The sequence below is a fragment of the Lepisosteus oculatus genome, chromosome 12, assembly GCF_040954835.1.
Source record: "Lepisosteus oculatus isolate fLepOcu1 chromosome 12, fLepOcu1.hap2, whole genome shotgun sequence".
Lineage (NCBI taxonomy): Eukaryota > Metazoa > Chordata > Actinopteri > Semionotiformes > Lepisosteidae > Lepisosteus > Lepisosteus oculatus.
The window spans coordinates 16,985,839-17,003,884 of NC_090707.1; the positions used below are offsets into that span (position 1 = coordinate 16,985,839).

Consider the following 18,046-nt stretch of genomic DNA (forward strand, 5'->3'; position numbering starts at 1 on the left):
CGTCTAGAGCTTTTGGTATTTTATTAAAACTAATTTGTGGTTATATACAGTATACTGTCTAGATGTGGTGTTTTTCAAACACCTCTTTTTGGAAGAGGCGCAAAAAACATTTTTCATTTTGGTTACTTGAACACTTTAGTTGCATGACAGTACGTTTTGTTTTGCAATATTGAAAATGCAAACAGAGACGCGGAAATGGGAAATCTAGCAAAACAGCAGTTAGACACTTACAAAATCAATCATATCACACACATGCGGCTGCTAAAAAGCTCATACAAGCGCACGGATTGACGTTTAGCTTTTTCCTCTGTGGAATATATCAGTAGTTAATACCCCGGAACAGACATTTCATGCCTAAATGAAAATCTTGTTAAATGTTATTAATTTTGACTTAGAGCACACAGCAGCCTCTTGTGTCTTGTATTCCCTATTAGGGATTCATGTCTTATCAAATATCTAATTAATCTGCTAGACATCATTTGTTCTGCCCAACTTTATCTGAGCTTGTCCGAAGGGAAAACCGCGATGACAAAGCTCCCTTGAATATCTATTTTAATTGTCCAAATTAACTGCTGCCATTTGCATGTCAAACGCAGAAATGGCAATCCAAGAATAAACGTGAAGCGGTTTAAAGCCAAAAAAAAAAACCCCGCAACACTTGATTTGATGTTATGGGAAGGCAACTGTTCCATTTCTTTTGAAAAGAAAAAAGATATATGCAAATGGTGAATTTGAAATGCTTATGTCGCTGCGCAGTCAAATGGTGCTTGCATGTTATTTGAATATCAGTAGCTCCGCATTGAAAAGGTTCAAGGATGCTCTCTGACTTCTTTGTGATTACCCAGTGCAGCGTCCGATTCTAAAGAAAAAATCCAAGGAATAATTAGAGTCTGAGCCCAGGCCTGGGAACACGTTAGGGACAGGAATCTCATTTAGAAAATCTCTTTCAAAACGGCACTGTTAAATTGACCAGAAGGCAATTATTTAGACGAAAATTATTTTCATTTCCCTTTGTGTTCTGACGGCCGGCTTTATTGCTAAGATAAGGAAAACCTGTATACGACAAGTCATCACCAATAATTATACTGCCATTCTCTGGGCTTCAGATGTGTGTCAATCTGAACAAATTTAAGTTTCTTAAATGTTAAAAAGGTTTGTATACAACATTATTAAAACGTATTATGATTGATCAGCTCGATTTAGTAAACAAAACGTTTAAATGGCGTTCTACGCCGGCCTTAGGAACAGCTGTTAAATTCTGCACATATAAAAAATGCAAATGTATATCGGAAATACACAAGAATCCTCCAACTCACATTTTCAAAAATGCGTCGTTTAGTAGCTTTTAGAGAAGGATGGTGATATTTTTAACGTTATCTGTCGATAAAGGAAAAAAAGTTAATTGAACGACATAAGTGACACACACTTAGCAATTATATGGTGCCATTAAGTTTTACAAACGGGGACTGAATTCGACATGATCTAAGTGAGGTGAAATCTTTGGGAGAAGAGTCGCCTGGGGTTGCGGACAGTGACTGTTGTCAGTTATTGCTTTTGTTAAGTTTCTCTGGAATGCGCTCTTGCTGGGTGTTGGGCAGAAGTCGGTTTTGTTTTCAAGCAACAATGAAAAAGAGATCAAAGGGAAGAGTCCGGGTCCTGTCTGACAGGGCGCAAGGTTACACTACCCCAGCTCAGTGATCAAGGAGCTAGCGAGGATGTCTTCGCCTTCCCCGGGTCAGAAAATGTCCATCACGTCACACTCTTCCAGGGAAAATATTTGCGAACAGTTGAAAACGCTTCACATTTGTCTCTAGTTGTACCTGGTTGTATTGGGAAACTTAAGTGACAATGTATGAAATGAAGGAAAGAACAAATAGCTCAATCGAAAAAAAATACTGAATGTTATTGGAAAAGATACAGTTGCCATGCTATGTGATTTTCAAGTATACATGAGATACAATACAAATGCATTCAAGAAAATGATAACACTAATAGCGGACTTTATGGCATATAACAAAAGAACACCTATTTTAAAAAATGACAGTTTAACGCAAGATTGTATGTAAGTACTGAACGGTTTATGTGGGAAAAACATACATATGTAAAGAAGAGAACTTTTTGTGAAATCGGTTCAACATTATAAATTAAAAGCAATTATCATTTTACTTTTCGTAGTATCCGTATCACAACTAATAAAGATCTTTGGCGTTGCATGCCTTCCGTTTCTATAATTTTCGAAAAAAATGTTTATGATTATGATTCTGTTTGCGCGACGACACGTTAGTTTTCATTTTTTCTCGAGGCAAAAATGTATTTTCAACATATTAGCGACACCTACAGGTATAATGAGGCCATTGACCTATCTCTTCTGAATCGATTTTTTAAACGTTCTCAAATTACTCACAACAAAGAAAAATTGTGCTTGTTTCATCGGAAGATACTCAATTTAAATTGACAAATATTTTACAGTTATGGAATGACGGTATTATTTACAAGTATACATTGTGTATGTTTAGTTTTGTATCACATCATTGGGAAAAAATAAACCGCAACATTAACTTCTTTTCATTTACATATTTCCTAAAAATAATGTATTTTGGTTCTCGCCATCGTCTTCGGTAACGATTACAAATATGAATTAAAAAAGGCTCTTGGGTTCTGATATTCCGAACTCTGGACAACATTCATTGTGAGCTAGTGTTTTATATTGCGATAGAGACGCCTGTTTTTTTACACCTGGGAAACCTGTTCATCACGTTTTTAGAGTACGCATACAGTTTAATTTTTGAGAAAGTTGGGCATTTTCGCCACAAAAATGCACACATGCTTCCAAATAGACAGCGTCGTCAAGGAGAAAACCAATTGGAGCTTGAAGCTAACCTTTTAGCACAAACCGGGTTACCTGAGTGTTGTAATTACAGTAATTATGTACATCAGAATTACATACTAATTACATTAACATCAAATCATTCTTAATCGAAATCTAATGAGCTAGAGAGGAAGAATTAATCAATGACAACATAAATACAAGACCTAATAAATATTAATTTAAATTTCAAGTGCGGTGTACCATAGACCTCAGAATTTGGTGAAAATGCTCAGAAAAAAAAATATGCGAAATCGGATTTTGCGTTCTCGTAGCAAACCTATTTTGGAAATCACGTATTATTTGACCCCAGATGTATTTAAACAGAAAAAATAAAGTGTTATCCACCCCACCAAATCGATGGACTCGATTCTTAAAAGAAAAGCAATCGAATTCAACCAACTGAGAAACATAAAGACATTAATATCAAAATAAAATGTCAGCAAATATTAGCGTTCAGGTGAGCCTCATTATATTGAAGAGAAACCTACAGTATTTCTAAATGTTAGACGTTATTTATTTCCTCTTAATGGCTGGATTATTCAATTGTTGTTTGTTAGCTGAAGAGATGGAAATAGACAATATATATCAGCATCTGCACGTACTGATTCACCTTAAATTCCTGATGTAGATGTATTTGCGCTGCGAAGTGAAATTGAAGGGAAACCTTGATGCGATGACCAGGTGGACCTGGTGTGTAATGTGTCTTTTACATTAACAAAGTAAGCAGATTATGTTAATTTTTTAACCTCTCGGTTAAATTAAATTGTTCTTATACTCTGTTTGTGAATGCGTCGGATTTAACGGGTGAGTCTTGTTGGAAACCTGTATTGACTGTGTTACAGCGTCAATTCAGTTGTAAATGTTTTGTTTTCGACTCCCTTGCTCATCTTAGCTATTACTTTACATTAGTTCGGGAGAGCGGAAAACTAACATTTTCGTGGTAATCCCTCCAACAAAAAAAAGAGCAAAATGTATAATAAATTCTCCATCAGTACTGCAGCAAGCCTTGTCAAGTTCATTTGCCTGAACGTCTCCAACTGCATGACTGCACCTTGTTTTTAGCAGGAATGAGCGATATAGACCTCGAGGGCGCAATAAATTGTACATAAATACCGACTTTACTTCTGAACTGGGTCTCTGTCAGAAGCGTCTATTCACGAAATGACTCTTCGTTATTCATTAGCGGTGAAGCCAAAAATCACATTGCGAGTATCATTTCTACATGACCAGTTTTTGAGCACATTATATCGAAAATCTGCGATTTACCAATTTATAGCATTTCATCTCTTAATTACATCTGTAAATGTATAAAGGTAAGTGGTACGGTAAATACATTTTAAGGCACACCGATCTAATTTATAATTTCAACGAGTTCATATGGATTCTGTTAAACACCCCACTCAAAAACAATAAAAGGGTCAGAGGAAGTGTCTCTTTTCCTTATTTATAGTCAGACAATTTATCATAAATAAATAGACTTGGTTTAGAGGGGTTTTGTCTTTCTTTAAAAAATGCAGTTTGGAAATTTGCGAAGCGTGGCATCAATAACAATCAATAGACATAAAAAGCGATCTACAGGTTTTTCCAATTCGAATCAATAAAATTCACATTTGAATTTCAATTGTGATCAGAACACGGCCAAGTTTTGATTCACATAATGTCATCACAAAAATGCCACAAATCTGTAAGAAAAAAATAAATGCGTTTTCCATATCGAATGACATCAAATACATTTTTCATTAAACCGAAAACCAATTTAATAATTTTGATGTGACTGGTTTTAAGTCTTTTGAACGTAAAGGTCTAATTGATCATATTAAAATACACACGAAGGAATGCAATTGGTGATACGTGTAAAATGAATGAAATTTCTGTAAGGTGGTATTATAAAAACCCAGTAAGTAATGACCATTACATGTAAAAGGCTTTACGATAATACGTGTCAGAAATAAGTGGGAAGTCAAAACAATTGTCAATAGATTTCTAAATCAATGTAGTTCAGCGGGATCCCATATTTACATTCCGCTGTAGTTCAGGTAATCGGGTGTTAGAGTCAGGAGAGGCTATTGAACAGATAATAAATCTGAAGACAAAGCTTTTATCACGACGGAATTTCAAGTAATACTATATTATTAATGGATCTTCTAGATTAGCGTTGAAGAAATTGGAAGAGATTTATAGCTAAAACTAACGCAACTATCATTTAAATAACGACAAGCAAGTTGGATTTATAATTTAGCCTCCACATTTTTCATGTTTTATTTGTATTTCCTTCTGCTTCATATGCTAGGACGAATAACTGAACTTGCTTGACTTGAACTTAAATTAAACTTACGCTTTCAGAATTTAAAGGGCCTCGTATATAACACCGAATACCAGAACAGCGAGTATTAAATGGCAAATAAATTGTAAAAACTGTCGGCATTGTTGTGTTTTGAACTTTCCATTTATCAGTACTACCAATACAGCGACATGTACGATTAATTGAAAGAAACAGAAAATGTTATTCAGTTTCGTTTTAAGCGGTATGACGCCGATGAAGCCTGTATCTTGTCTGTGTATAATACACACACCGGGATTGTTACTAAATATTGGCACACAATTTAAATGATTTAAAACTCTGAAGTTGCAATTTACCGGCAATTTGCGGCATTTTTTATAAAACCCTTGCCTGAATATTTGCAATTTAACGACGAAAGGAAAAGAGATGAATCGTCAAATCTTCAACTCGACTTCAGTTAAATTAAAAATACAAATGTACGTCTCGATGAAAAAATTGGCGGGATATACATTATACATCTTTTTGAAAATGCATCATCTTTAAAGAGAAAAATATGTTTAAATGTCTAAACACTACGAAAACAAAACAAACTTTAAGTATTCTCTACATGATGAATGTACTAGCTCCCTCTGCTGGAAACATCATAACTGAGCCATCCATTTTCAAACCAGGCAAGAGCTGCAGCGAAAAATATTTCAAGCTTATTAAAATTAATGTGGACTTGCTGAACTCGCAAAAACACAGTGATTACCGATATTCTGTTTTTATTTTTGTGCTGTTTTGATGAAGCTTGTTTCATTATGAATTTAATGTTTTAAAACAGCTTCATATGCAAATGCTGGAATTAAGATGATATCAGCTTTGTATCGGAGTTGCAATTGAAATGGTCTCTTCTGAATATTTGTGAATCTTTAAATAATTTACACTCTGCAGAGAAACCCCACGTAAGAGTAGGAATGGGTACAATAACATACAACAAGTCAATACAATCGTGAATATATTTTTACACTTAATCCTACTTAGGAAGTGTGGGTATGTACGTTACAATGTACGCAAACCCCTCTCAACTTCGACAGTTCTCGAATTTAATCGATTTTTCGGAAAATATTTAAATGTAAAATTCCTAAAAGAAATGCAGTATAAAAATTGAAATTGACTATTATTATAGAAATATATTGTCATTAAAGACTACCGACACTTGTACCTTTTCAGGATTTTCCACCCTGACTTTACATTAATTTTACAAAATAAGACATTTCCCAAGCTGTGTGAATTAAATCGACACGTGCAAAATGTCGTTCCCACTTAATTGTGCTCGAATCATTCGTATATCTCTCTGCCAAGTAAAGGCAAACACAATTAAGAATTGATTAAAATGTAGTTTTAACACAGTGGCTTTTTACCATAGCACAACAGTAGTTCTGAAGAATACAGACAGCCTGGAATATTGTTTATGAAATGGTTTCTATTTTGGGGAAAGCAAAACAATTAAACACAAAACCCCCATCTTCTCCCTCAAACCCCCCACCCCATCACTTCCTCCCAGGTGGTAACCCCATTCCTTCCCGATGAAAGAGAACCCCAAGAATCTCCCTCACATAGGATTATTAAGGGGCAAGGTCAACAAGTCTTCACATCCCACTGTCAGAGAGTCCTCTTCCCGGACAACGTGGGCCAGAAGAAGGAGAAAACCCACTGTCCCAAGACCTTTCTTTCAGCACAGTAACACCAGCCACCCACAATTTCCTCTGCAGCACTGATGAGCCCAGTGATGAATCACAAATCAACAAAAAAGAAACAGTGGTGAATGAGCGATATCCACAAAAGCAGAAATGGAAGAGTCTTTTCACACCACATCTCTGAGTAGTCAAAAAAGGAATAAAATTAAAATGGCTATCCCGATGGCCAGGGTTTTCAAAGGCCTAGGTTTTCTAGAATCCCAAGAAATGTCTTCACCTACCTGAGATGTGTCTGTACCAGATTGCAGTGATCCTGCTGGCGTGTTTACAGGTTTTCCTTCCAGCTTGGATCTTAATGACCTAAATCAAATTATTGACTTAAGGAGATCAATTTAATAACTTCTCTTACCTCTTTTGACACCTGGTTATTTGGAGAAATACAGAAAACCTGCAGATACAGCAGCTCTGCAAGACCAGTAATTCCCATTCCTGGTGAAGTGTGAAGAGACCAGATCTGTTGTCCTGCCTTTTACACTCAGTTTTCCCTGCAATGTGTGAAACACAAGCTCTGGGGACCAGGGAACCCCACAGACACGCTTTGTTGAAGATGTAGATTAAAAAATGTATTCACATGCATGACAAATTATAATAAACAATCCTTAATAATACTTACACTTATATAACACATACATAGGACACTCTATTCAAAGCACTTTACAGGTAATGGGGACTGCCCTCCACTGCCACCAATGTGTAGCCCCCACCTGGATGATGTGACGGCAGCCAAAGTGCACCAGTATGCTCACCACACATCAGCTCTCAGTGGGGAGGAGAACAGAGTGATGAAGCCAGTTCATAGATGGGATTAGGAGGCCATGATTGGTAAGGGCCATTGGAAATTTGCCAGGATATGAGGGTTACACCCCTACTTTTGTTTTTGGAGAAATTCTCTGGGATTTCTAACGACTACGGACAGTCAGGACCTCAGTTTTACATCTCAGTTATATTAAGTTATAGGACGAAAATGTGAAATTCTGGAATGGGAGATAATGGTGGTCTTTCATGACCCCATGCCAGAGAGTGAAAGCGAAGGAACCACAATTATATAGAATGGCTGAATTTAAAAAAAATCACAGCACACGAATACGACTTAACCTAATATTTTTACTAATCGCTGAACTGTGATCAGGTGAGAAAAACTTTGAGCTAAACCTACGATCATATTCAACCAAATAAATCTTGTGGTCTGTTAAGAAAGAATACATTTCCTTCCAGCCGGGTTGTCCCACCTGGCTCAAGAAGTACCACTGCCTTTTGATCCTGAGTCCTGATGCTAAACCAAAATGCATTCTTCAAGAAGAGGTGCAAAATTTGCTCAGTCCCACCGAGAACAGGGTGGAATGTGTGGACAAGGGGTCTCTCTGCAACACACAGACCCTAGCACACTCCAAGACACCTGCAAGCATACTGGGCTGTATAAGAAAAGTGTGCACATCTCCTCAAATCAGCACAGATCCTCCTGCACGTGGCTGTGCTGCATATGATGAGTTCAAAGACCAGCGGCTCAGAGGAGTCAGTCTACACTTGCTCGGTCTCCTGTGTGCAGCCACAGGGTTTGTAGCAATGAGCAATTTCAAATTAGGTGATTATAATAAAAAACAATTAGCCATTCCAAGTAAAAAAAAAGTTTTCACCATAAAAAGGACCAATAACAGCAAAACCAAATCATAACTGGCAATACAAACAACCATAAAGTTGGATGTTTTTTTATCAATAATCCATCTGAGGATTCCTCATGGTACTATCCTTTAATATTTCCAACACAGGTTTACAATGAACACAAGGCATTTTAATTGATGCAGCTGTTTTTATTCCCTGTTAAATGCAGCAAAAACATTAAACACTGCTGTACAATATTTGTCCAAATGCAGGAACATGGCCAAATACAGGGGTAGCACTTACAAAAAGGGTGCAAGTCAATGTTTAAAACAATAAAAGCAAAGCAAAACTCGATTCTTCAGAGCAGTCTCTGCCATCTTCGAGACGTTCAACCCCTCTGTTTGTATTCAATATCCCTCTTTATTGAGAACTCTCTGCACTCTCTAAATCCGTCTTTCACAGTTCTTCCTCGGTCTCTCTCTCCCTGGACTGCCACTTCTGCTCCTGTGCCGCCTTCTACTATCACTCCGGTCTCTCCCTTTTCTTTCTCTGTGCTTCTCCTTGCTCCTGCTCCTGACTCTCTCCCCTCTGTCTGCGTGCCGCTCTCTGCTCCGACATCTGTGTTGGGGTCCATTTCCTGCCACCCCCTCGGTGCTGTTGTTTTTGTGACTTTCCCGAGTGCTACTGCTTCTGCCACCTTTGTCCTTGTCTTCCCTGTCCCCCTGTCTGCCGCGACTCCCGCTTCTCTGCTTCGGCACGTGTCTGTCGTCTCTCCTTTTCTCTCCCTGGACCTTTCTGCTTCCTGACCTACTTCTATCAGTACTGGGGCTGCGGCTCCTCTTCTGCCTCCCTGTACGTGCTGCGGCTCTCTTCTTGCTGCGTGACCGGTCTTCACTCTCGCTGTCGGCACTGCTGTCTGCGGAAGAATCTCTTCTGCTCTTCTTGTTCTTCTTTTTCTTCTGGCCCTCGGCCTGGCGCTTCCTGTGGGACTCGGGGTCCGAGTCGGAGTCAGAGTCACTGCTGCTGCTGCTGCTCCTTTTCTGCAGCTTCTTGTGCTTGCTCTTGCTTTTTTTCTTCTTCTGTTTTCCCTTCCTCTTCTTCTTCTTTTCTTTCTTCTCAAGGTGATCCAGTTTCCTTGTTAAAGGAAAGACAGTTGTTGACATTCCAGCACACATTCAGATCACAAGAAAGCTACACGCAAAGTTCAGAAGCACCGCTAAATTCTAATTCGTTTCAGGGAAGAAAGGGAAAATGAAGATTAACCAGTCACTAAATTGTCCTAGGAAAAACGGACAGGAATCGGGATGAAAAGCAAGTAGAAAAGAGTTGTACAAGTTGCGTCACATTTTCTAAATAAAATGATCAAAATCATCGTATATATTTTTTCCAAAGCTGGTTTCTAACCTTCGAAATTAAATTGCTGGCTCCGCATACACCATCTTGGGGTTATGTATCAAGACCTAGAAACCCATCTCGTTACTGAAACCTTGACCTGCAATCGAAGCATGGATTTATTTTCAAGATGCAGAGTCAGGTGTGGGACCTGTCGATTTACTTACATTTCACAGACCTCAGAATATAATATAATTATATTTAAACCTCTGAATGTTACATTTCTGCATGTTTATTTTCCATATATACCCACGCCCCGAGTTATGCAAGAGTTAGGTTCCTCAAGTAGCCTGAACAAGTTTGGTCGTAACCCTTTCTTAGCTGTTGGGTGACCACTCATGGTACTGCTGCAGTCCTCCTTAAATTACCCTAGCTGTGTCTGTTAGTGAGGAAGGCGGGACAGGAGAGTACAACTGCAGGCTCACCATTATTGTCCTTTAATGGTTAACAGGTGTTTGCGCTAATCTCAGAAGAAGGTTGAGAGCAAGAGAGAGACTGTAGCAGCAGCTAACAGTCCATAGGGTAGAGAGACAAGTGAAACCTCCCCCTTTACACAGGGGGAGAGGAAACAACGGTGAATGTAATCAAATGTTCTAAAACCCCTAGAATTAGAATAATTCATAGAATCCACTTATACATACAGCAAATAATTCAGAATTACCAAATTTATAAAAACCTGTATATTTCATTATCCCACACAGTACTGTTCAATAATTAAATACAGAATAGAATTCATAAAGTACATCAGAAATATGCGTATTATCCCACACTTTCATTGAAATAGTGTGAAATATTATGTGGCAGTTACCAAATCTGCACAACGGCAAAGTAAGACTGAGGTGTAAAATAGGATGCTGTTTGAGACCGCATTACTCTCACTCTGTGCCATTTCCCCTGAAAAAGGAACTCATGGAACTACTTTTTATGCATGCATCTTAAACTCTCTCTACCTCGGGAGAGTTCATTAGGAGATCCAGAGGAGGTTTTTACGTAAAGTCGAATTTTTGTAAGACGAGTCTTGCATAATCCGGGGAGAGAGTGCATACATACCATGTTAAGCCTTCCACAATATTTATCTGCCAGAATTATTAGATTAGTTGTTTTTATCTCAAAGAGGGTGTTCCTTTCTAACGTTATTTCTCAAACACCCATCAAATGTGCCACTCACTTTAATGGCATTTCTGGAAGTCAATGAGCAATTGATATTCAAGAAAGTTGAAACATGTCTAAGCAACATATAGCAAGTGATGTCAGTTGACAAAGGAACACAAAAATCAAGGAATCAATATGACTTTTCTGAAACACAAAAGGAAACTTGATTTATGTTCCAGACACAGCACCTCTAAACCGTAAAGACACTGGCTATTTGTTGTACATTTACCTCAGCAGCTTCTGCTTTTGTTTTGTGGTTAGAGACTTCAGGAATTCTACTTCAGGGTCTTCCTCTTCTTCACTGGCTACATATTCCTAAAGCAGAAAGCAAATGTGTAGGGAACACAGATGCTCAATTAAATGCATTTGAAATACACAGCATCTATAATACATATAGAAACTAAACCCCAGGCCACCACTGAATATATATGTATAGTTTTCTCTTTTAGCTGAAATTGACTTAAGTCTAGATTATAGGACAAAAAAAACAACAGCTGATCACTGCTTTGGGAGAGGAAAAACAGCAAATGCAGGATATTTCTGCTTTCCTGTAATTTTATAAACTAGTCTCATTAACTCTGCCCACTTGACTAAACTTGGGCGGCTGGGAGCTTTATGGTTTGGATAATTGGCCATTTTAAAGCAATCAAACTTAAATTCAGGATCTGCTATAGATATTGTTGTTTTTTTGTGAGAAAACAGATTATTACCTGCGATGGATCACAAAGAGTCACATTTCTCCCCAGTACACTTTGTTTCAGCGCAAACCCACTGTTTCTCATCTCCGCCATTAACTCCGAGGGGTGCATTGACGGACCTGTTAAGAAAAATCACAGCCTGAATGTCTCATTGATGTCTGCCTACATTTCCACTGACTCCACAGTAGGAATTCAGTTGTGGCTTTGTTAACAAAAAGTGAGACTAAATCAACTCACTGATCTTCTGCTGAGCAAATCATAAGATATTATTCTCCAAAGCAGCAGTTAGAAGATTCAGAATACAAAATAATTGCATTTTTCTCCTTGCACAGGGGGAGGTCTCTCATACCACTCCACTATCAACAACATACAAGCAGGACTCTGCCTGAATAAACAGATTATTGCCAAGGCACTAAAGTTTCTGATTGCAAGAGTCAAAATGGTACAAAAATGTACAGGTAAAGCTCTTGTGAAATACTGAACATTTTATGAGAAAACACTTCAAATACCATTAAAGACATAGCAGTTAAGTAGTTAGCAACTTTAAAAAAGTGTACAGAAACTTTTAAATTCTGTAGCTCCCTCTAACCATTACATTGAAGTGTATATTAAATATTCACAAAAACACTTTTATTAAAATTCTTTTGATGTACCAAAAGTTCTTTATTAACCTTAACTCTACTTAAATAACTATCATTAAAGATTAAGATTTACTCCTTTTTTCTTATTAATATTTTACAATTTAAGAAACATAAAAGTATCTACATGTAATGCATCTAATCGTCAATATTTTGAATTTTAAATTTTAAATTAAATTAAATCTGGGTCCAATATTATTTCACATAATTTTATGAATAGTTTATTCACATACAGGGATTTCTTGGCACATACCATTATTCTGAATAAAATACTTACAGAGAGATTTTTTCTAATTTTAATAATTCATTCTTATATTCTGGGTAGTTATAATTTTAAATTACCTACTCACACTTTTAAAACAAACCAAAACCTCCCTTTTCCAATATTCCTACACCTCATGCTATAATGCGACTTAATTCAAAATACAAATTAAAAAACAAGCATTTAAAAATACTTCTAACTCATGTCCTTAATTATGTTTGAAGATTTCTTTGATATGAAGAGGGCAAGGGAATTGCAAGGTCAAAATAAAGATTTCTAGATGCCCTTTCATTTTTGTGTATTTAGACAGTGTTTGAAAAATTCTCTAATGGCTACACATATTTACCCATAAAAATGGTATAGTGAGGACACGTGATTTTTATTAATTTTAAGAATTTGTTTCCCAAAACAATCTGCAAAATGTTGCTCTTAGGTTTAAGGGGAAAAACATTGTTCCAGAAAATGACTGTTTAGGTTATATCCTGTCTGAAAATGCTTATTTTGATTTGTGAGCAAAAGGATTCTAAAACGTCTAGGGACAAGAAAAGCTTCTGAATTTGTATCACCCATGTTCTTTGTTTAGTGTGTTAAAATTGTTAAAAGTAGATAAAATTACATGATACAGTGCTCGAAAACTCAGAACAGAGAAGACGCATATGATTGCAGCATTTGATTACAGATCAAGTGAAGTGCAAGTGAAATGGAAGAGAAATTTACCTTTTTTGCATTTGAATGTGTCATTTCTAACAACATTTTTTTAAAAACATTTGCAGTACATGAAACGCTACAAAGAAATGTGGACACTGCTCCTGTTCCTTTGAAAAACACATTTGGAAGTGAAATAAACTACCTGGAAATTCGTCTCCCCTGACAAGTAAAACTCCAGTACTGATACAAACACACAGTTATTGTCACGGTCAAGCAATGAAATATTTTAAAAGCGTGGTTTTGTGGGGGTCAAAGTATACAGTCAAGATGAGTTGTGGTTTACTTGTCCTCGCTAGCTGCAGCACGGCTGTACATTATTAAAGACGCTTTACGCCCCCTGCACACACAGACCATCTTTACATGACTCACAAGATAACCAGCATTTACAGACTTCACATCTTTTTAAAATCTCATCAATATACCTGCACCGTCGTTCGCCATGGAGCTTGCGTTGATCCCAGACAAACCAAAGAGCGGGCACTCTCTGTCTGTGTTCACGTGTCCCCATTTGTGACATTTTATGCATCTCACATTGCGGACCTGAAGAACAAATTTGTGTAATGTACATATAAAGCACCCATTTCTTCATTTTATAAACCTCCCTTTATAGAATCAGAAAATATTTTCCCTTACACATTTATCCAAAGTAACATAAATTTGTAACCTTTTATGTATATGAGCATTTGACTGAAGCAGTGTGAATGAAGTACCTTGCTCAAGTATACAATGGCTATGCCCCACCCAAGATTTGAACCCACGGCCCTCCACTATGGAGTACAGTTCATAGTCAAGAAATCCAGAAATAAAACAAGACTCTACCACACTTCTTTTATACATCGACGCGTGTTTATTTTTTTACCTGGATTCCAAATGGCTGGTCTCTGATGTTCATGTCATCCTTTGCATATCTACGTGGGTAAGAAATCAACATGTAAAATTGGAAAAGAAACCTGGGAAGAGTTGTGCACCCATCGTCACTGACGACAGAAAACATTCACTTAAAAACTGCTAGACATCAAGTCTACTTCTTAAACATCACGACAGAAGCGCATATATACTGCACAAAATGGAGATCTATAACATAAAAATTAAAAAAAGAACAGCACAGCACAGTATTTGAAAACTAAGAAAACAAATGCAATCACTGAACCCATAGTTGCAGACTTTCATTCAAATAATAATGTCTGCTCCCAGAAATAACTAAGCTTTCAAATAGTACTTAAAGAATGTTGACTCAGGACACCTGATTTACAACAGAGAAAATGATCAAGAAATCCTAAATACATACTTCTCACGTGGAGCCACTTTTTGCCATTCGAATTTATAGTCCGATTCTCCTTCCTGCTGCAACAGAATCAAAAGAAAATGTTTTTAAACACTAATGAATATCCACTTGACTCCACTGGAGCAATAATTCTATTGACTTGCTTTATCCATTAATTTTATTTGTAATTATACAATGAATTATGCTGATTTAGCCAATACGAAAATGAATAAGAATTACCTCCTTTGTCTCTTCTTCTCAGCAGGAAGGAAATCAATAATAAAAGAAGAAAAAAAGTTAATCAAAATAGACAGTAATAGAAAAAATAACAATAATCTCTTTTTTACTTTCTTAGTGCTCTGATCAGCACATATACCTTTAGATGCTCCTGGTGGTGCCTCATACATGAAATTAAGACCATTCTTCACACGATCATCACCCATCAACAATCTGGAAAAAAAGCATCGGTTGTTAAATGTGATACATGACCAATGGAAGAAAACAGCTCTCATTTTATCAAGTGCATTCCTTCATCTTCTGGCAATATGCAGAACACATACACTAGCTGCCCTCTCAAAATTACCAGAAACCCTAAATAAAACCACATCAATAAGTACAATAATTTGTGTAACATGCCCCAAACCATTTCACATTCTAAAATAACTATATTTATTAAAATTGTTCAGATAATTACACAAAAGATTGATTTTTAAGACACCAGAAATAAAGGCTCATTCTTCGCTTATGTAACAAAAAAATATTTCAAGTTTCTTCTTCAGCATCTCTCTGGCTTCTCAGTGCCATTGGTAAGTCAGTTCTGAGGTACAGAAACCCCCCCTGTGGAGTTAAAGACATCTTATCACACCGGGAGCAGGGTATAAAATGTCATTTTTGCCTGTTGAATCAGCAGTAATCCTGGGGACTGAAAACTACAAGTTGTAGCTTTTCAGTCCTGACAACTTCAAATCCTGCTTTGCCCCTGTGTGTTTAAAAGGAGAAGTGCAAGATAATTCTGACTGTGTTACACGTTCACAGGCAGGAAGATGCCAAGATGCCTTAAGTCAGTCCAGACAAAGCAGTTGGACATTCTTGACAGAAGAACAAGTTCTCCTGAAGAAACGTTTTAAAAAATAAATGTATGCAAATATTTTGCGGAAATCTGAAATGCACTGTACCTGTTTGTTCAAGACACAGAGATTTTGCCTATATTAGTCTTGAATATGTTTTGAAAATATTTTCTTGTCTAAGTTTGTGTTATTTGAGGTTTGTGAACTTACAGATTGCAACCACAAATTTCAATGCCACTAGGACACGCACAACAGATCCGAAGATCTGAGACCCAGTGAGTTTCAGATTAAAATATATTTGCAGTATTCAGGTTGGGTGCAGTTGCTTAAAGCATAGGATTACAAAAGGAGAGTTATTTTTTTTACTGTTATGCTAAACATGGTTTTAGAAACCCTTCACTATATAGTTGAAATGTTAGTAAGACATTTTATCAGTTCCTATTTAGATGTTTGTTAAAACCCAACTTCACTACTGAGGGTTGTTCAGAATACACAGTGCAGTAAAATTTAATATTTAATTCTTTCTTTAAAAATCACTACGAGTGCATCAACAAATGACCTTGCAAGCATTGTAGTTGTTTTAAAAATAAATCTACTCTATTGTGACGACAGACTAGGCAATTAAAAGTGAATTGATACTTTAACAGCAACTTAAGAGGTATGCCACAACTTATAGAATTGAAAGTTATATATGTTCATATAGGAACAGCGTTATACAGTTTTAAAAGTCTTTTTACTTTATACTTCACCTGTTGTTATATGTTTCCTGCTCTTTAAGATACTGCTGCATTAACTCCTCTTGTTTCGTCTTTTCAAATGTTATCTTTTGCTCAGCCATCCATACCTGCAAAGCAAAAATATTCTATTGATCTGGGCAAATACATTTAATTTTCATACACACCATAAATTACTTATGTGTCATTTTCGTTTTTTTAATTATATACGATTTAATAACCTAAATTACAAATCATGACAAAAACCATGGTCCTGGAACAACGACAAAACTACAAACATTAAACGTTTATCTAAATGACTCCTGAGGAAAACTGACTCTGCCTATATCAGACATGTATCAAGCAAACAAGTTAAAATAATCATTTAAAATTGTGAAAGAGTAGTCCTTAATGTTTAATGCATTACCCCAAGGTTTACAATAGCTCGAATATTCTACAGTCAAATGCATGTCTCTAACTCATGTTTAAAATGTAATTCATTATTATTCAATGATCCACTAAAATTAAAAACACCAGATAGAACATGCGTGTCAGTGTAGGCAAGCAAATCTGAAATAACCTTGGTTTCGAACAAAAGATTACAACATATAAGGAATACTAATGCAACATGTAGAATACCAATGTGGGTCATCTGTTCATTTCATAAGAACTGACACTGCCAGTGTGACCCTTACGATAAAGACACCCAACTTAGAAGTTCGTCATATTACCGAAAATGAAATTCTATGATAATGTAAACTACATCTAATCCTAATGTAAAAAAACAAACACTTAGTAGCCATTAATATTTAACTCGGCTATTGGCATGAAAATGCCGTTAGCTAGTGAAAACATCAAACTAAAGAAAAAGTATTGTAGGGAATCCAATAATCAAAGTCATAAAATTTTTCATGACCAGTGTTAAATTTCTCAACATCGCCTAAACTTATGACTCCTATATTGCGGTATCTATATATATACACTGTAAAGGCTAACAGTGGTCTTTTATATTTTTTAGCATAAAACTAAAAATCGAATAGATATCCGTGGAGGTACTTGTACAACTGACTGGAAGCCCAGACCATTAAAACATTTCTGTAAAAAAAAACAAAAGTCGATAAACTTCGGTTTGTACTAGATATCATTAAGATATAATTCGTAACGTGGCTAGAGCTACTCTTATATATTATTTTGAATTTGTGAAATTCATAGGTGTACTTCGTGTCTACAACATCAAAATAAATCTATTTTTGGGTTCACAAATAAGCAGTAACTGTTTCACTGACAGACACTAAACAGCCCTGAAAACGTCTTTATTCTCCTGAGAATACTTCAGGTAATTTGGTATTGTAAATTAAACACACTATAACGCACTTAAGCATCAGGTTGAAAAAATGGTGTAGTTGATCTTCCGTATTTACAAACCAGACTTGGGTTAAATATATAGCACCAAGGGGACTCACCTTCTTAATATTGGATTTTGAGGCAGGATGAAAATCCTTTTTACACATGAAATTTGCAAATGATTTCCCCATGGTTAACTCTAGCAAAGTACGTTAAACTCCTTAAATTATGTTTAAATCCAGTCTTTCCAACAACTCACTACTCCTCCTCCTCCTCCTCCTAACTACAACAACACCACCACCAACCTCAGCAGCAGTTTG

At 36.5% G+C, this 18,046-nt stretch overlaps 1 protein-coding gene across 2 annotated transcripts; it reads right to left on the bottom strand.

The window, feature by feature from the left end:
* Positions 1 to 8,676: 8,676 nt before the first annotated feature.
* cir1 (corepressor interacting with RBPJ, CIR1) lies at positions 8,677 to 18,031 on the bottom strand. Of its 2 annotated transcripts, none has more exons than XM_006636583.3 (10): positions 17,846 to 18,031; positions 16,419 to 16,513; positions 14,979 to 15,052; positions 14,843 to 14,856; positions 14,627 to 14,679; positions 14,198 to 14,246; positions 13,761 to 13,878; positions 11,743 to 11,849; positions 11,262 to 11,347; positions 8,677 to 9,622 (listed from the first exon to the last, which is right to left on the bottom strand). In XM_006636583.3, exons 1-10 carry the CDS (start codon positions 17,915 to 17,917, stop codon positions 8,932 to 8,934), a joined length of 1,359 nt encoding a protein of 452 aa, XP_006636646.2. In that variant the 5' UTR covers positions 17,918 to 18,031; the 3' UTR covers positions 8,677 to 8,931. The 2 variants fall into 2 exon arrangements, with proteins under 2 accessions (XP_006636646.2, XP_015214341.2); XM_015358855.2 differs by having other exon boundaries at positions 14,627 to 14,682.
* Between the last annotated feature and the right edge of the window lie 15 nt (positions 18,032 to 18,046).